We start from the raw sequence: 20,095 nt of genomic DNA, 5'->3' as shown, positions 1-20,095 counted from the left end.
CTAACTTCTGGCCATTTACTTTCTTGGTAAACTTGGCCCCAAGTTGTTGGGGTTTGGCCAAAGGCACAGCAGCAATTTGGGGATATCTAGAAGTTTGACGTTGCCATCAGGCTGCTGATGCACTCACCTCACAGGTACAGACTGACCTGCTGGTGGCACCATACCCCTGAGAATTTTTTTAAAATCAAGATAATATTTTTAAAAATCTGAGCTTTGGGACCAGAGAGATAGCTAAGGTAAAGCACTTGCCTTCCAGACAGCCAACCACAGTTCAATCCTCAGAACCACAAGCTGTCACTCCTGAGCACTGAGACTAGAATAGCCATTGAACAGTCAGGTGTGACCCACATACAGTAGAAGAAAGAAAGAAAGAAAGAAAGAAAGAAAGAAAGAAAGAAAGAAAGAAAGAGAGGGAGGGAGGGAGGGAGGAAGGGAGGAAGGGAGGGAGACAGAAAGAAAGAAAGAAAGAAAGAAAGAAAGAAAGAAAGAAAGAAAGAAAGAGGGAGGGAGGGAGGGAGGGAGGGAGGGAGGGAGGGAGGGAGGGAGGGAGGCAGAAAGAAAGAAAGAAAGAAAGAAAGAAAGAAAGAAAGAAAGAAAGAAAGAAGGAAAGAAGGAAAGAAAGAAAGAGAAAGAAAGAAAGAAAGAAAGAAAGAAAGAAAGAAAGAAAGAAAGAAAGATTTCTTAAGTTAGATGGTAAAATACATGGATGTTCGTTATGTTACTGTCAATGGCTTTTCTATGTTCAAAATAATTCCCAATTTAAAAACATTTTAAAGAACAAAGACATCCATTAAAGGGCGAATCCTGAACTCACCAGCAGAAGCAAACTCCTGCCACATCATCTACCAAATCAGCAGGACTCACATTGTTCATCTAACAAAGACCACAGTTCTTCCACGCAGGGAAGGAGATTTGCAAGAAGGAAGTGACGTCAATTCATCTCCTTTTCATAGACTTGGGTTTTGTGTACTGAGAGAGTTGAATTTATTTCTTCTTTTTTTAACATAGCTCCCAAGAAATCGCCACCCTCCTTGTGCACGAGCTGCTATCACACATGCTAAGCGCAATGTTTCATCCCACAAACATCTCTGCTCCTTCTCCAAGAATGAAGGTTCTGGGATACAAATAGGAAGAAACATGGGCCCCATGTTGGGTGTCTGAGGACAAGGTCACAAAGCCACGGCAGAGGCCAGGAAACCAAAGAGCACAGGAGAGCAGGACAGGGCAAGGCGTGCTTCTGGGAGGAGGTGTTTCCTTCATTCCCCTTTCAAAAAGCAGCTGTGTTCTGCAGACTCAAGATGGAAGGCAGCAGATGAGTGGCAGAGAAAAAAAGTGGTTCTCAGAGACCCCACAGCCTCCTCATCTCCGCAGCATCCCTGAGTGGGTGAGCAGAGAGTCGCCAAGGCATTTCTGAGAAAAGCAGGAAGGAAAGAGTCAGTTTAAGACAGAGGCTGGGTCAGCCAGATCCAATCAGAAAGAATTTAAATAGTAAACTCAGAGGTCAGGGGCTGCAGATCAACATCTGACAAACTGGAGCCATCAAAGACCCCAAGGGGTGGGTCCTTTTCAGATGAAAGAGGGGAACACTAAGAGAAAAGGTGGAAGAACTTCCCAGATCAGGAAGCAATGCAAGTCCAGAGCAGCATGTGGAATTTAATTTAAGGAAAAGGGGATGGGAGGTTTCCACTAACGAAGTTAAGGATGAAGCACAGACCCAGTTTCTCCATCTCTGAGAAAAAAAAAAGTGATAATTACTATCATGATTATTACATACTGCTTAGGCCCAGGTTAGCAGTCTGGTGCTAGCAGCAGCTTACGTTCTTAAAATCTTGCTCTCCACCACATAAGCATTAAGAAATACTGTCTGATATGCATCCTAAGCCCTTCCAAACTGAATCACACAGGCTGGCTGGGTCTAGTGCCCAAGGTCAGTCAGCTGTCTTCTCTGTGCTGCCTAACCACCTGCTCTTAAGCTCCTCTGCCCAGCCCACGGAGCTAAGTAAGACAATCCCGGTGCATCCAGATCACTTTGGTGGCATGTCTATAACTCCCTGCAATTTGCCTTCAGTAAACACTGCCACAACTCACATTCTTAGACAAGATCTGAGACAGATCATCACCGTTCCTCCTCCAGGACTGTGCAAGAAATTGGTCATGCACTAAGTGCCTGACAGTAATGATGAGTGTGACAGGCTATAAAGAGAAGATAAAGAAATGAGACCGGATGACAGAAAGGATGCTGCAATTCCGAAGCTGCCGAGAGCAGGAAGGAAAGGCAACAGAATCTACGTGACGGTTAGAAAAGGGTCCCTGCAGGAGAAAAGCTGCTTCTCTGAAGATGAAAGGAATGAAAGCTCTTATTTTTTCAGCTGCTGAGCACACCTCCAGTAATCCTTCCGTGCTCAGAGATTACCTGGAAATGGATTCCACCGTGCAGGTGTTTTTCAGCGATGTTCTGATAAAAGCTGAATAACAAGCAGCCTATTGACTTTCAGCTGGGACAAATATGAACATGCACACATATAACAGGCTATACTTGGACTGAATAATTGCCACGGGTGACTAGTGATTGGGCAGTGACCTGAGAGAGAGCAAAAGGCTGCCCTGCTCTTCGAGCTGGTCACACAGCCCTGAGTATTGTCAGAACCCCTGGGGCAGCTCCAAAGCCACCCCTAGTCCAACTGACTTATGGAATGGGACCAATTAAGTCCACTGGGTCCTTTCCAGATGACTCCATATCAAGTTAAGTATCACTACAATTTGTCAACTGCATTTACAACGCCGAGATTTACTGGTGCAAGGGAAACTTCCCTTTGGTACTTTCAAGCCCATGTTCCAGACTATGGTTATCAGTTCATTAAATAATTATTTACTACAAAGAGAACCATCAACTCTCATTAATTAAAAAATAAATTAATTAATTAAATATTTTAAATTAAATAAACACAATTACTCAAACCAACTTGGGTTGGCAGCTGAGAGAAAGCTGCCATATGGGCAAGAGAGGCTGAGAGCCATACGGAAAGTTTCAGCAGAGACGGGGAGGGAGGGAAAAAAGAATCCACATAACTTCTCTAAGAAGACTGCTCTTTGGCCCTGCAGAGCCAATGCATACTGGATGGTCCTTGAGGGTCACGGCCCCAACCACCCCCAGATCCCAACATACCAGGGACGTCCAGATGAGCCTGAGAGAAGCAGAAGGTGCAGTCTGCACAGCTGCCCTGAAGAGCAAGCACTCTCTGGGGGTCAACAAACGGGCAACTACAGACTGCAGACAAAGTACAGTGGGTAGGGGGCTTGCCTTGCACACAGTCAGCCCTAGTTCATTTCCCAGCATCCTATACGGTCCCCTGAGCACCATCAGGCGTGGTCCCTGAGTATAGAGCCAGACGTGACCCCTGAGACTGCTGGATGTGGCCCAAACACCAAAAGGGGAAGAGGAGCAGAGGAGAGCAATATTACAGCAGGAAGGGGGTTGCCTTGCATGCAGCCCACCCAGGTTCAATCCCTGGCACGCCATGTGGTCCCCCAAGCTCACCAGGAGTGATTTCTGAGCCAGGAGTAAGCCCCAAGCACCACCGGATGTGCACCCCTCCCCCACCCCCAGCCAAAAACGAAAATGAGCAACTAAGTCCTTAGAGAAGAGCACAGGCACCAAGGCTTGTGCTTTCTCCCACTAAGTGCAGCCCGGGATAATAGGAGCTTTGTGTTATTCCTCTGTGTCATCCCCACAGCTCTCTCCTGGCCTGGCATTATGCCCTGAAGAAAACTCAATAAATGATGGCCAAGGGATTTAAATCCAGCAGATTAGCTGTTACTTCCATACCTAAGTCGTGCCAATAAGTGAACACAGAAAACACCACCCTCCCCCCACCCCACCTGGAGTCTCCAGGAGGGTAACCAGTGGGCTGGGCTGAAGCCAAAGTATTTGCATGAGAATATTTGCCCCATAAATAAAATCAGAAAGGAAAACTGAAATGCAGTTTATAAGAAATATGCTGGGTACAGACATTTCATTTAAAAAGAAGAATAAGGGACAGGACAGAGTACATCAAGGAAGGTACTTGCCCTGTCTGCAACCAACGCGGATTCAATCCCCCACACCACAGACAGCCCCCTGATCACTGCCAGGAGTGACCCCCGAGGACAGCGTCAGGAGTAAGCCTCAAGCACTGCTGAATAAGCTCCCACCCCTCCAAAATAAATAGTAAAAAGCAAAAAGAATGACTTACCTAGGTCATTTTTTGTTGGTCTACCATTTCTCTCGAAGTTCTGCATTTTAAATATGAGAGAGAGAAAAAAGAAAAAGAAGATAGTTAAAAATCCAGCAGTATCTTGCAAAGGTGTGTCTAATGCATACTAACATGAGAAGCCAGGAAATGACGGAAACTACCGAAAGAGATGAATTCTGATGGAGCCAAGCACTGGGACACGCTTCGATCTCGTGCCAGCAGCCTCCTCTGGACCACCCCTTCCCTGTGTGATCCCCGGCAAATCACTTATGAGAACAAAGGCTCTGTCCTTTGGAGTAAAAATGGAATGTAACCGATTCCTAACGTTGCTGGGAGGGTTGAATGGAGAACTTTGTGAGCACCACAGCACCACAACCATGAGAGAAGGTATCAGTTCTGGCCATGTGTCCCCCCGAGAGACTTATGGATGCACTGTCATCTGTGCATGCAGGCACACAGCCATGTGGAACCCAGCACATGTCCCTCTCCCCAAGGCCTACCCAGGGCCCTGGAAGTGGTCAGCCTGCAGCCTGTGGGAGCTCAGGAGCCCAGAGAGAGAGGGGCACCACAAAGCATTGGGGCTCCAGCACAAAACTGCCTGCCCCTGGCCTGGTACGGCAGGGGAGGGGCTCCAATGGCCTACTCTGACGGAAGTGCAAAGTGTCAGCAGCTCAATGTGCTGTTTTCGTTGTCTTTTCTGGCAGACAAAACAGAGCTGCTTCTGCTAATTGTCCTCCTCTGCGCGCCCACCCCCATCCCACTTTCGGCAGCCACATGCTGTAGTTTTGCAAACTGGCAAGGGGCAAGTAGCCTTCTATTTTCTTCATAAATTGCCCAAGAAATGCCACTGTGAGCCTTGAACAAAATCGGGAATAGTTTGAAAGCCAGGATACAGCCACACGGAGACGCATCCTTGTCGGGGGGGAAATCCTTGGAAATTACAGAGGAGGGAAAGTGGGACATCAGGGAGCCACTACCTCAGACAGTAGCTTCAGAGGGTGCCTCTGTCTCAGAGCAGAAATGCCACCGTACACAGAAGCCCTCAGGGATGTGCTGGGGGATTTCGCCTGGAGATCGAAGTGACACGTTGCTTACTCCCAGCCTAACTCCCACTCTGGGAAGGAACTTAATGTGCTCAGTCAGACAGGGAAGGACTCCTCAGCTATGCGATTCCAAGGGAGCAATAACCCCACCTAGTGCTGAGGCCCTCGGGACCCACCTTGTGAGCTAAGGGGCCTCATAAGATTGTCACCTGGTGCCAACAGATCCAGAGAAGGCTGGACCCCCACCTGGGGAGAAGCTCCAGCAGGAACAAAGGTCGGCAAAGGAATTTCAAAAAGGACCATCGACCACCCCAGTACATACTTTTACCTAGGTAGATGCCCCACGTGGGGGGTGGTTGGAGAAACCTTATAAAGGCCACCTTGAACAAAAAAAAACATACACAAACGCTACCCGAGCCCATGTGCTGTGTGTGCCCGCATGGACAAGCACATGTGGTGCATGAGCACATGTGTTGCCCACACCTCTCTCCCCTCTTGAGATAGGTACAGGGGCTCTCTCCACCTTTGGAGAAGCCCGCATTCTCTCTTGAACACACACACACTCTCTCTCTCTCCCTCTCTCTCTCCTTCTCTCTCTCCTCTCTCTCCCTTTCTCTCTCTCTCTCTCTCTCTCTCTCTCTCTCTCTCTCTCTCTCTCTCTCTCTCTCTCTCTTCCTCCTTCCCCTACCTAAAAGCCTCCAAATAAAATCTGTTTTTACTTCACTGCTGCCTACTTCTGAAATTCCTTTCTGTGAGAAAAGACAATAACTTAGAAACCCTGGGTTAAGACCTAGGAGTGGCCTTCCTTTCCCACAGAGAGCAATTCCTCATTCCTGTGTGAGTCCGCAGCTATGGGAAAAATCAGGAGGTGGGAATTGACTCTCTTGACGAGAAGACCAAGCAGACATTACATGTGGTGGAGCTAGTTGGGCTCTGGCCCATGCCACACAGGGGTTCATGCCAGACCTCATCATTCCTTTCCCGTGGGTCCCAGGATGGCCGAGGCCAGTGAGGAGAAAGTGACTGTCTCTCTCATCCACGCTTCGCATAAGCCACCTGTGAGGGCCCACCAACTTGAAGCTCACTAAACAAGATGAGAAAGCTCCAGCCCCTTTATTTATTTATTATTTATTTGTATTGAATCACCATGAGATACACAGTTATAAAGTTGTTAAGGATTGGGTTTCAGTCATACAATGTTCCAACACTCATCCCTTCACCAGTGTATGTTTCCTACTACCAATGTCCCAAGTTTCCCTCCCATCCTCACCCCCACCCCCCACCCCAATGAGGCAGGCTCTCTCGTTCTCTCTTTCCCTCCCTCCTATCTCTTTCTCTCTCTCTTTCTCTCTCCCTCCTGTCTCTCTCCCTCCCTCCTGTTACTCTCTTTCTCTCTCCCTTCCTCCTGTCTCTGTCTCTCTTTGTCTCTCTGTCTTTGTCTCTCTCTGTCTTTCTCTGTCTCTCTCTCTCTGTCTCTCTTACCACCCCCACCCCATTCTGGGCATTATGATTTGCAAAACAGGTACTGAAAGGTTATCCCGGGGCTGGAGCAATAGAACAGCGGGTAGGGTGTTTCCCTTGCATGTGGCCAACCCAGGTTCAATCCCCATCATCCCATATGATTCCCCCAAGTACCACCAGGAGTAATTCCTGAGCGCAGAGCCATGAGTAACCCATGAGCATCGCTGGGTGTGACCCAATAAAAAAAAATCTAAAATCTGAAAGGTTAGCACAGCTGTAGGGCATTCGCCTTACAAGCGGCCAACATGGCCGACCCGAGTTCGATTCCTCCGCCCCTCTCGGAAAGCCCAGCAAGCTACCGAGAGTATTCAATATGCCAGACACAGTAACAACAAGGTCTCCAATGGAGACGTTACTGGGCCCGCTCGAGCAAATCGACGATCGACGATCAACGGGAGGGCCTTTACCTGGGCTGGAGCGATAGCACAGCGGTAGGGCGTTCGCCTTACAAGCGGCCAACATGGCCGACCTGAGTTCGATTCCTCCGCCCCTCTCGGAGAGCCCGGCAAGCTACCGAGAGTATTCGATATGCCAGACACAGTAACAACAAAGTCTCCAATGGAGACGTTACTGGGCCCGCTCGAGCAAATCAACGAACAACGGGAGGGCCTTTACCTTTACCTTTACCTATCATGTATATCCCTTTACCTACTTTCAGCACTCAGTTTTCGTCCAGAATGATCAATTCCAACTATCATTTTCATAGCAGTCCCTTCCTCCCTTCCCTATCCTAACTGCCTTCCCACACACACATACTGATAGCAAGCTTCCAGCCACAGACCAGTCCTCCTGGCCTTTGCTTTCACTGTCCTTGGGCATTAGTCTCATATTATGTTCTTTATATTCCACAAATGAGTGCAGTCATTCTGTTTATCCCTTCCCTCTCCCTCTTACTCACTTCACTCAGCATGATGCTCTCCATGTCACTTTAAAGGCACTGAAGCAAAGCCACATTACAGCCCCTAAGTCAGCATGGGTCCCCATGCTCTTAGCAGTGTGCTTGCAGGAAAGAAGGCTCACCTCTGGGCTGGAGTGATAGCACAGCAGGTAGGGAGTTTGCCTTGCATGTGGCCGACCTGGGTTCAATTCCCAGCATCCCATATGGTCCCCTGAGCACCGCCAGGGGTAATTCCTGAGTGCAAAGCCAGGAGCAACCTCTGTGCATCGCTGGGTGTGACCCCCCCACAAAAAAATCAAAAAATAAATCAAAAAAAAAAAAAAAAAAAAAAAAAAAAAAAAAAAAAAAGAAATAGTTGCGCGAGCGGCATAAAAAAATGCTGAAGGAACAGGGACTAACCCCACAGGACACACTGGGGATGGTTGACAAGCCTGTCACCAGCAGCTCTGGGCCCCTGAGTCATGTCAGACCTACAGCTCTAATCCCTTATCCGAAGGGTGACAGCCCCAATTTATGTCTTTTATCCTGATGGACAATGAAAAAAAAGGTATTTTCTGATGGAAAAAAATCCCTAAAAGATATAATAATGCACCAATAGGATAATAAAGCTCAGTACACCCCAAAAAAAAAAAAAAAAAAAAAAAAAAAAAAAAAAAAAAAAAAAATAAAGACTGTAAATATTAAAGAAAAAAAAAAGGAATGCTCGCCTCAGATCCAGAGGGGCCACCTGCCTCTTGGCCAACTGCTTTCTCCTTCACAGGCCACAGATTTAGCGAACAGATGAGGATCGGAAGCAATTAGAAATTTAAGATCTAAAAACAACACTGGAGTGGATAAAGAGGAACTGGTAATGAAGTATTATTCAGTCTTTAAAACATGGTATAAAGTCGATGACCCTTGATGACATCATCTAAATGAAATAGGACAGTCACGTCCCTCCCATGGGGAAAAAAAAAGGCAGATTCTATAGTATTCCTGTTATATGAGGTCCTAGAAGAGATAACAAGTCTTAAAGAGGGGACTGAGCAACAGTACGTGAGGTAATGCATTTTCCTTGCATGTGGCCACTGTGGGTTAGATTTCGGGCATGTCGTATGATCCCCTATGCCCTCCAGGAGAGATCCCTAAACACAGAGCCAGGAGAGTAATCCCGGAGCACTGCTGATGTGGCCCCAAAACCAGAATAAAATTGTCTTCAAAAAAGTAGGGGGCCAGAGCAAGAGTAGGCAGAGTAGGATGTTTACCTTACATGCATGTGGCTGAGTCTCAGCACTCCACCGGGCACAACAGGACTGATCCCAAAGTCCAGAAGCAGGAGTAAGCCCTGAGCACCACTGGGTATCTCCCAAATAAAAGAGTGAAACTCCAGTTCAGACTTATAAATGGTGAAGCCGGAACAGCCCTGGTCACGCTGATTCCAAAGCTCTTACTTATGCCCTGAAAGACTGACTGTCTCATTGGCTTCATTTGCTTTCACCATCACCCCACCAAAATAATAATAATTATAATAATAATAATAATAAGAGAGAGAGAGTATAATAGTGACTGCCTGGGACCCTGAGGAGGAGAAATGGAGTTGTTTAATAGCATTTCAGTTTTGCAAAAAGAGAAGAGTTCTGGAGATTTCTTGCACAACAAAATGGGTACTATTACTGGAATGCATGCTTAAGATGGTTAAGATGGAATTCTTTCTATTGTGTGTACTTGCTTACAATTAAAAGGAGGGAAAAAAGACAGCCTTGGCCATTCCAATCTCAGAAGCAGGACCTGAACTCGTGCTCTGACCCCTTTCCCACACTCCTTGCACTTGGCATTCCTCCCTCCAGGTGCAGTCTGCTAAAAATGTGCATGAGTAAATGGGAACATACTTTGTACATAAGCGAAAAGTAACACCTTAGAGGTTAGACAAAAACTGAAAGAAGCATCCTGAACGCATTGTATCCAAGCTGGGTGACTTAAGCTATGATACCAACTAGACTTTGGACTACTTAGTATCATTTTTTTAAAATGGGGGGGAAGCAATGTTTTTAGTATGAGACTACTCCCCAAGGACAATAGTAACAAGGTCCAGAAGAATTGGCCCATGGTTGAAAGCCTGCCTCAGGTGCTGGAGGAGAGGACAGTTGGGTTAGAGAAGGGACCACTATGACAACGATATTTGGAAATGATTGCTCTGGATAAGAACTGCATGCTTTGCTAAGCGAAATGAGTCAGAAAGAGAGGGATAGACATAGAAAGATTGCATTCATCTGGGGGATATAAAGTAACAAAATATGAGATTAATACCCAAGAATAGCTGAGATCAGCACCAGGAGGATTACTCCATAGCTTAGTGGCCAGTCGGGCATTCTAGAGGAAAGGGCAGCTCAGATAGAGAAGGGAGCACCAAATAAAGGGTGTTTGGAGGATCCTCCCAGGAGGGGAGATGCATGTCAAAAGTGGACTATGGACTGAACATGTTTGCCACTCAATGCCTCTTTTGCAGACCACAACACCCAAAAGGAGAGAGAGAACACAGGGGATTGCCCTGCCACAGAGGCAGGGGGGATAGGGGGATGGGGTAGGGGGGATATTATCCATGGTGGTGGAAAATGGGCACTGGTGGAGGGATGGGTATCTGATCATTGTATAATCAAACCCAAGCACAAAAAATTGTAAATCTACAACTGTACCTCATGGTGTTTCACTAATAAAAAAAATTTTTAAAAAAAAGAACTGCATGCTGAAATAAGGCAAAGGAACAAACATGATAACTTCTCAGTACCTATGCTGTGAACCATAATGCCCAAAAGGCAAGGGAAAGAGTAAGAAGAAAAGTTTCTGCTACAGAGGTAGGCTGGGGGTGGGGGAGTGTGGCGATAGGGAAACTGAGGATTCCTGTGCTGGGAAATGTACACTGGTGGAGTGATGGGTGTCAGACATTATGTGACTGAAATCCAATCATGAACAGCTTTGTAACTGTGTCTCTCATAGTGATTCAATAAAAGAAAAAGTTTAGAAAAGCAATGTTTCTAATTTTATTTGGTGGCATAGCATTTTTCTTTTTCTTTTTTTTTATTGTTTTGGTTTGGTTTGGGCTGGAGGGATAGCACAGTGGGTAGAGCGTTTGCCTTGCACTCGACCAACCGACCCAGTTGGCCCAGGTTCAATTCCTCCGCCCCTCTCAGAGAGCCCAGCAAGCTACTGAGAGTATCTTGCCCGCAAGGCAAAACCTGGCAAGCTCCCCGTGATGTATCAGATATGCCAAAAACAGTAACAACAAGTCTCACAATTTGTTGTGAGATGTTACTGGTTCCCGCTGGAGCAAATTGATGAACAACGGGAGGACAGTGCTACAGTGTTGGTTTGGTTTGGTTTGGGAGGGGGGGCACACCGAGTGATGCCAGGGCTTACTCTTGGCTCTGCACTCAGAGATCACATCTGGTGGTGCTTGGGGTACCATATGGGATGCCAGGAATCGAACCCAGTTCAGCTGTGTGCAAGGTAAACTCCCTACCTGCTGTACAATCTCCCCAGCCTCACAAGGAGACATTTCAAATGGCTCAATACGTAAACTGTGAAAACTAAAATACCCAAGGAATGGTTGACTTAGATGAACTGAAACAACCCAGATGAGCTTGCGTGAATTCCCCTCTGAGAAAGAAAACGAGACTAAATGAACAAATTGACAGAACATTTAAAATTCTGTCTCCAGCTTCCCTAGTAAGAAAGCTTCATCTTCCTCCAAGAAGAAACACATGGTTTGCTTTAGTGTCTCTGCGGCAGCACCTTTCCAACGTGGACTATCAATATCAATCAAAATGCACTCACCGTCAAGGTTTATAAGCCAACTGAATCCTGACTCGGCCGGAAAAGGGCTTCATTTGTTCCTAAGCCTCCTTCCCCAAGCCAGGGCAAGACAAATCCAAGTTCCCTTCTGTACAGACTTGGCTTTTTCTTTTTAAGCACAACAGATTTGAGCATTTGCAATGCATATATGATGTCTAGTTTATAAATTCCTCATTAAGAGATGAAATATTCTCCAAAAAAAATTATATAAAGTCTTCGAAGAAAAGGAGGGGAGGGGATATGAGAGGGAACCTGGGAATGTTGGTGGAGGGAAGTTGACACTGGTGGCGGGATCCGTGCTGCAAGACTGCATGTCTGAAACTCAACTATGGAAAACTGTAAATCACAGTGCTTTAATAAAAAATGCGAAAAAATTTTAATGAGAGTAAAAAATATAGATCTTTTAAGACGAGGGGCAAAAGGACATCTTTTATCCTGTCTCAAACCACACCACCATCCTAAAAGCTGAACAAAATGGATTGGTCCCGATGTGTTCATCAAAGCACGAGGTCGGAAGTGACTCCTCTGTCCTAAGCTTGTTTCCACATACTATGACAAGCCTCAATTTCTCAGCTATAGGAAAAGAAAAATAATTACAAGACCTACTTCACTGGGGTTTTGTGAGAGAGTGATTTGATGGGGTTTTGTTTGTTCCTTGTTTGGGGGCCACATACAGTGGTGGTCAGGGATCATTACTGCCAGTGCTTGGGGGACCAAATGTGGTGTCAGGAGCGAACCAGAGCCAGCCACTTGCAAGGCAAAGGCCTTGCACACTGTGCCATCGCTCCTGCCCTGAGTAACTAGAAGTCTGAACAATGGTTAGAGGCTGGGTCTCCCCAGTGCACCCAGAGCAGGCTTTGGCATGGGGATTACTTCCTACTAAGGCCATCCAAGATCCTTTAGGCAGTTTTCTCCTTTTTTTGTTTTTGTTTTTTTGTGTGGTTTTTTTTTTTTGCTTTTTGGGTTGGTTGTTTTGTTGTTTTTTGTTGCTGTTGTTGTTGTGGTGGTGGTTTGCTTTTGGGGCCACACCAGGCAATGCTCAGGGGTTACTCCTGGCTCTGTACTAAGGAATTACCCCTGGCCATACTCAGGGGATGATATGGGATGCTGGGAATCAAACCCGGGCCAGCCATGTGCAAGGCAAACATCCTACCCGCTATGCTATCATTCCGGCCCCTTCTGTAGGCTCTTAAGAAACTTTTAACACTTAAATACCTGGAAGAATAAAAAGTGAGAATCCTATCCAAAATTAGGGTTTTTATGAGAAACAAACTGCAGATCGGATAAGCCTCTTGATGCGACAAAGCAAAGAGCTAGTCACCAAGATGTTTTGTCTCTGCCATAAGATCAACCTGGTTGGTGGTTGGTCTCTCCTTCAAGCCAGGTTCCTACCCCACTCCTAAGCCTGGGACGTACATGCCTTGACTACCCCATTGTTACCCCCTGGGCGACAATTCACAGGTATGTAATTCAACTGGATTTTTCTCCTACTGATGTGTATTGTTCAACCAACCCAGCAGGAAGCCAAAGCCAAGAGGGGACATTTCCTCTCTGCCCCTCCACTGAGCAGAACTCCCGATACTGGTTAGTTTTCACACTTGGATTCTGCCCTCCCCTCCCGTTTGTTTTCATTGTGTTAGTGGGAGTCACACACACTTGGTCTCTGTGTTCTCATGAGCTTTGGCTGCAGTGCTCACTGGGTGTCTCACACTTTGTTGGGGTGCCGGGGAATCACAGACATGCAGTGCTGTTTGTGGTTCTCCACAACGCTCAGCAAGTGGGGCAACAGAGAGGCTTGAACTCAAGACCTCATGCCTGTAAGCAGAGGTTCTAAGAGTGAGGCACCGCTGGGTCTCCCGTCCTCCTCCTCATCCTCGTTTGCTGCATTTGCTCTAAGTGACCAACATATACAAAAAGGAATGGAATAAAGCAGCAGTACTATGGTGAGGGGGGTGGGGGGGTATTTTTTTTTTCCTGGGTGTTTTGTTTTGTTTTGTTTTGGGGCCACACCCAGCTGTACTCAGGGCTTACTTCTGACTCTGCTACCAGGGGTGACTCCTGGCAGTATTCAAAGGACCGTGCTTGGTGTCAGGAATTGAACCCGGACCAGCTGCATGCAAGGCAAGTCCCCTACCCACTGTATAATCACTCCAGTTCCCCTGGTTTTCTCTTTTTTACTTAGACTTGTACAGGTTTCTGCAGAAAGACTGCTCAATTTCTTGTTGTCATCTAAAGGTAAAAATGAAATAAGGTATGGCACTGTGTGTGGGAGCGCACGCGCGCGCGCGCACACACACACACACACACACACACACACACACACACACTCCAATCACCCCATCTTACAAAGAGGAATGATGTGAGGTCTCATGAGATATAGGTAGGTCCTACAGCACTCCAAGTGCTGGAAACAGATTGTGAACATCAGCACTTTGGTTTCCAGGTCTAGCGCTCCCTGTCCCTCACACAGGACAGAATGCAACAAGGAAGCCCAGCATTGAGAAAGCAGGTCACACTGCAGGATGAAGAGCGCAAGGGAGCACCAAGGCAAAGTCGCATGAGCCACTGCAGCAAGAGCCACAGCAGGCAGGCTGCCCGAAAGGAGGGTGTGGGGGCCTGACACCAAGGGAAGGGCCTGGGGACAGAGCTCCGAGCACAGGCCCCAAGGACTGATGGCCGCTGCAGGCAGGAGTGTACCGGAAGTTCTGCAAAAGGACCCCAGGCCTAAATGGGGGTTAACGACAGAGAGATTAATGGCAGTTTTCAGGAGTTCTAATACCTTTGCATGAGAAGAAAAAAAAGACAGTAAGATACTAGAACTCGTCTCCATCACTATTTGTACTATATGTAGGCCAAAGACCCTCACTATGATGAGCCTCAAGCCCTGCCTCTTGGTCCCTCTACGGGCCTTCCATTGCCCGGGACATAGGGACCCTCCTCTCTCCCCAGCCTCAGGCACATTTGCGTCCACACTGTACAACTACTTCTCCTCAGGACATTAGCAGCTTTTCTGGCTGTGAGCTAAGGACAGAGGGGCTGATGTCACTGTTGAAGAGATCTAATACCTTCGCGTGAAAAATAAATAAATAAATAAAATAGAGAACTCATCTTCATCTCTATTTGTAGTTAAGTATGTAGGCAAAAGATGCAGTTCCTCATTTGAAAAGATTTCTGAAAATCCACATGTGGGAGGTAGGTAGACTTGTTTTGTGTGGAATTATATGTGCTATAATTTATAAATTCATTACACAAAATTTTAATTCCTTCTTAGCAACTTTTAGGTAGGAGTTTAATTCATTCTAAATGAGCCTCGTTATGAACTCTGTCTCCCTATCTCTCTCTCCCTCTCTCTCTTTCTTTCTCAGATATTACAATGCCTGTGCTGTAAAATATAAAACTGCCAAGTGAAAAATGCAGGATTTGGGCTGGAGCAATAGCACAGCGGGTAGGGCGTTTGCCTTGCACGCAGCCGACCCAGGTTCGATTCCCAGCATCCCATATGGTCCCCTGAGCGCCGCCAGGAGTAATTCCTGAGTGCAGAGCCAGGAGTAACCCCTGAGCATCGCCGGGTGTGACCCAAAACGCAAAAGAAAAAAAAAATGCAGGATTCAGAAATTTGGGATTCTGGCTTCCCCCTTTAATTTGACCATGTAAAAAATAAAAAGGCCCTCCCGTTGATCGTCGATTTGCTCGAGCGGGCCCAGTAACATCTCCATTGGAGACTTTGTTGTTACTGTGTCTGGCATATCGAATACTCTCGGTAGCTTGCCGGGCTCTCCGAGAGGGGCGGAGGAATCGAACTCAGGTCGGCCATGTTGGCCGCTTGTAAGGCGAACGCCCTACCTGCTGTGCTATCACTCCAGCCCTTGACCATGTAACCTCAGTCAAATCACTGACTTCTCAGAGGGTAGATTTTTCTCTGCTATGCATGGAACTACCCACTTTGCTTAGCAAATAACAGGATCATCACAAAGAAGAAATTAAGTGACACATCCAAAAATGCTCTATTAACCAAAAAGAATCTGAAAACCATCTAGAATTATTATTCTCTTCTCCCTGAGTTTAAAAAAAAATCCCATAATAAAATTAAAACATATAATATTATTGATAAAAGAAACCTCCTACTGGAAAACCTCATATTCTAATTCTGGAGCAAAAAACATAAAGTCAGAGCCAAAGTGATAGTAAAGCAGAAAGGGCGCTTGCCTCGCATGCAGCTGATCCAGGATCAATCCCTGGCACTCCATATGGTCCCCCAGGCTGACTGGGAGTGACTCTGGAGCACAGAGCCTGAGCATTACTGGATATGACCAGAAAATTACTATCACTACATCACCGTCATCTTGTTGTTCATCGATTTCCTCAAGCAGGCACCAGCAACGTCTCCTTCATCCTAGCCCTGAGATTTTAGCAAGTGCCACATTCGAGGCTCTTTCAGGGTCAGGAGAATGAGACCCATCATTGTTACTGGTTTTTGGCAGACTGAATATGCCACGGGGAGTTTGCCAGACTCTGCCGTGTGGGCAGGAAACTTTTGGTCGCCTGGCTGTCTTCACTGGGGCCCCTTGGAGGAGGGTGGGTTGAGTTTCCCTCCCCACCTTGAGAAGAGCCCCAGCAGCTGAAGACCTCTGGTTCCAGCCACAGCCATGCTTAAGACCACTCTCCACACGCTCGGACGAGCCTCATGCAAGAAGCAACCGGCAGAGGAACCCAGGTGTGCGGGACCCGGGGCGTAGATCTCCAAGCCTGCTCGGATTGGGACTGGGCCTCCTCCACCCAGATCCCCCATCTTCCAGTATATAGGCGTTACACCCACCAACTGTCCCCGGCGCCGTGTAATCCCATCAATGGCCAAGACCCAGAGACCAGGAAATATAACTGAAAAATAAATAAATACACAAAGGCTGGGTGGGTGCCAGGGTGGCTCAGTGGCCAGAAAAATCCACCTCGCAGCAGTGAGGCCACGGCATTTGCATGCTCAGAGTATGGGCTGCCAGTACTGCTGCCTGGGACCCCCCCCAATACTGCCCCCGTGCCACAAGGAACCGCCAGCTCACAGCCGCTGAATACCAGCACCACAATTCAAGGGTGCAGCCTCTGGAAAGAGAGAGCGTGGCCAGGACCATGGCCCCTGGTGAGTGCTCCCCCAGAACCCGCACACTCACCACCACTCAATGAGTGTGGCTCCTGCAGCTGGGGAGCGCAGCGGCAGCAATGCTGGGTAAGGAGGAAGGACCTTTCAGCATCACATCACAGGAGCCATACGAGGACACAAACAAGGCCAATGACAATGATGCTGGTTTCGGTTGCTTGTCTGTCTAACTGACTTGGGGTAAGACCCAAAAGCAAGGCTTCCGCTGCAGACAAGAAGACAAAGGAGTGGCCCTGAGATACAAGTTCTGTCCCTCTCTGGGATTCCCAGACTGAGCGTCTCACTCTGAGCAGGCGTCCTGGGGGGCTCTCAGCTCGTCCCCAGTCTTCCCTTCTTGCACATACCCACCCTCTAATTGAGGGCTTTGGGGCTATAGAGACAATACAGGGAGGGCATGTGCCTTGCATGAGCCAATCGGGATTCGATCCCCGGCATCCCATATGGTTCTCAAATACCACCAGGAGTGATTCCAGAGCACAAAGCCAGGAGTAACCACTGGGCATCAGCAGAAGTGACCCATAAAACAGAAAGAAAAAAAAAGTGAGGGAACGACTAGTAAAGCTCTTAGAACCCAGGAGACAACATAATTCTTCTTTGACAAACTGAAAAAATGAAGCCCAAGGACTAAGACAGGGCAGGGCAGCGGAACCATAGAATTAAAGCACGCACAGCCTTTAAAATGTCTCACTCCAGAACACAGGGGATTGCCCTGCCACAGAGACAGGGGGGATGGGGGGATGGGGGTGGGAGGGATATTATCCATGGTGGTGGAAAATGGGCACTGGTGGAGGGATGGGTATCTGATCATTGTATAATTGAAACCAAAGCACAAAAAATTGTAAATCTACAACTTTAAAAAAAATAAAATAAAATAAAGGGAAAAAAAATAACAAAAAAAAAAATGTCTCACTCCATTCTTGGGTGTTAGTCTCCTATTTTGTTACTTTATGTTCCCCAGATGAATGCAATCTTTCTATGTCTGTCCCTCTCTTTCTGACTCATTTCGCTTAGCATGATACTTTCTATGTAGTACCACTTGTATGTAAATTTCATGACTTCATCTTTTCTAACAGCTACATAGTACCAGGAATTTTACTCCATGGCATGGAGGCCAACCACACATGCTAGGGGAAAAGGGAGCTCAGATAGAGAAGGGAGCACCAAATAAAGGGTGTTGGGAGGATCCTCCCAGGATGGGAGAAGCATGCTGAAGGTAGACTATAGACTGAACATGATTGCCACTCAATGCCTCTTTTGCAAACCACAGCACCCAAAAGGAGAGAGAGAACAGAAGAGAATGCCCTGCCACAGAGGCAGGGTGGGATGGGCGGGATAGGGGGTGGGAGGGATACTGGGATCCGTGATGGTGGGAAATGGGCACTGGTGGAGGGATGGGTATTTGATCATTGTATAATTGAAACCCAAGCACAGAGATTTGTAGGTCTACAACTGTACCTCATGATGTCTCACTAATAATAATAATAATAATAAAAAATGTCTCACTCCAACAGCACAAGAGCCTGAGGTCTGGGTTCAAAGTCCAGAGCCCACTGGTCTGCTGAGACCACCCAGAGTGCCCCCTGAGCACAAAGCTGGAAGAAGCCCCCAAGCACTGCAAGATTTGGCCCCCAAACAAAACCAGAATATCTAACTCCAATTCAAAACATCTTTCTTCTTCTATTTTCTCCCTTGAAGGTGCCCATGGGGAGTGCAGCTGGGGCTCCACAGACAGTGCTCAGAGTCTATTCCTGGTTCTGGACTCAGGAATCACTCTAGTGGGGTCTCATTGGGGTTCAGATTTACATAAGGCAAAGGCCTTAATTCCTGTCCTATCTCCCCAGAAACAACTTTCTTTGTTTTTTTTCTTGCCACACCCAGCAGTGCTCAGGAGGACTTACTCCTAGCTCTGTGCTCAAGAATCACTCTGGTGGGGTTCGGGGGACCATACATGATGCCGGGGATCAAACCCAGGTTAGACATCTGGAAGGCAAGCACCTTAACCACTGTGCTATCGCTCTGGTCCAATATCATCTTAAAATAAACTGTAAACCTCAATATATTTGCTTTAACTATTAATAGATTTTTATTTGTAAAGATTCTAAAGAAAGCATCCTTTCTGTGGGATGCTTCTGGAGATTCAAACTCTACTCTAATCAACAGTTCACTAATTCATTCTTTAAAATATCTGGTCAAGTGCTAAAAGATACTATCATTACTGTTCCCATTTAAAACATATATAAACGAATCTCAGTAGATTGGATTATGAAAATGAGTACCTGAGACTGCTTGGCCTCTTTCTTTGTATCTTCAGAAAGCGAAGCAAATGCTGGAAAAGAGGAAATATTTTTACATTAAAATGAGCAATTAAGACTTATTCTCACATTCAACAGTTTTGCTTAGAAGGAAGAAAAAAAAAACGGATGCTTCACTAGGACACAATGTTCTCATTCCTCAACAGCCGCATTGCTGCAAACAAGTACTTCTGACTGCCTTCCTCTCCAGACCAAAAATTTTCATCAGTGCGGAGCCCAGCTGCTTAGGCTACCAAGCTAAAGAAATACTACGCTGAAGAAAGTAAATCTCTGTGTCTGCAGAAATAAATCACAAAAGAGATGTGGACACAATACAACTCCCAAGAAACCTCAATTCAGGGGCTTCTTCTGCAAACAACTCCTGAGAGTCCAGGGGACCTAGTGGGGACCTACTCAGCAGCCGGTCTAAATCTGGAGCACTCAGGACTGACAGCATGTTGCAGAAGCTGTGGCCAGACCAGGCAGCCAGAGAGAGTCAACAGAAGCTGTTAAAGGGGTGTGAAGGGACTCACCACCATTCCCCACCCATAGGGATTTCATGTTTCGGAGTGAGAACCTGTAACTAGAAAAAGCTATCCCTAGAGATCTATGCTCTGCACTTTTAAATAATAAGGATGACAGTAACACTTTGAAAATATAAAGGTGAAACAATAAAATAAATAGGAAAGTTAGTTAACCTGACCAAAACCGGTACCTTCATTTGACAGTGAAGAGCTAAGAAGAAAGCGTTTATTTCATGGTTTGCTCTCTCCGGTGGGCATTCCCCAGAGACAATGGGCAATGCCCCAGAGTCACAGTGTGCTAAAAGGTGGGACAGGCAACCCCATGGAGTAATGATGCTGTGCCTAGTGTCAGTAGTGGAATTCCCCAGGTGCCAGAGGAGACCCTGCCCGAAAGAGGAGGCAGACTTGTCTCTGGGTCTCAGCAATCTTACACCTCAAGTTCTCTCTCCATAACATTTGCTCACAGGAAATTAGTTAAGCACGTTCACACGAAAAAGCAAATGATTAGGATGGTTTAATCAGCTCCACTTGTGAAATGACATTTCAGAAGACAGGATGAAATTGAAAGGTAAGCCATGCGAACCTCTATGTGTGAAACTCAGAGGA

At 46.7% G+C, this 20,095-nt stretch overlaps 1 protein-coding gene across 1 annotated transcript in view; it reads right to left on the bottom strand.

Annotated features, from left to right (window-relative positions):
• Positions 1 to 20,095, bottom strand: part of B3GLCT (beta 3-glucosyltransferase) — a 166,550-nt gene that overhangs the window by 132,894 nt on the left and 13,561 nt on the right. Inside the window, exons 2-3 of the mRNA XM_056109793.1 lie at positions 18,951 to 19,000; positions 4,233 to 4,272 (exon numbers count right to left, since the gene is read on the bottom strand). Of these exons, the coding sequence (XP_055965768.1) occupies positions 4,233 to 4,272; positions 18,951 to 19,000 (90 nt within the window). The remainder of the gene's footprint in view (positions 1 to 4,232; positions 4,273 to 18,950; positions 19,001 to 20,095) is intronic.

The sequence above is a fragment of the Sorex fumeus genome, unplaced genomic scaffold (genome assembly GCF_029834395.1).
Source record: "Sorex fumeus unplaced genomic scaffold, SorFum_2.1 ptg000008l, whole genome shotgun sequence".
NCBI classification, from domain to species: Eukaryota; Metazoa; Chordata; class Mammalia; order Eulipotyphla; family Soricidae; genus Sorex; species Sorex fumeus.
The sequence above is the reverse complement of the archived record's forward strand: the minus strand, read 5'-3'. Positions and strand labels throughout refer to the sequence as shown.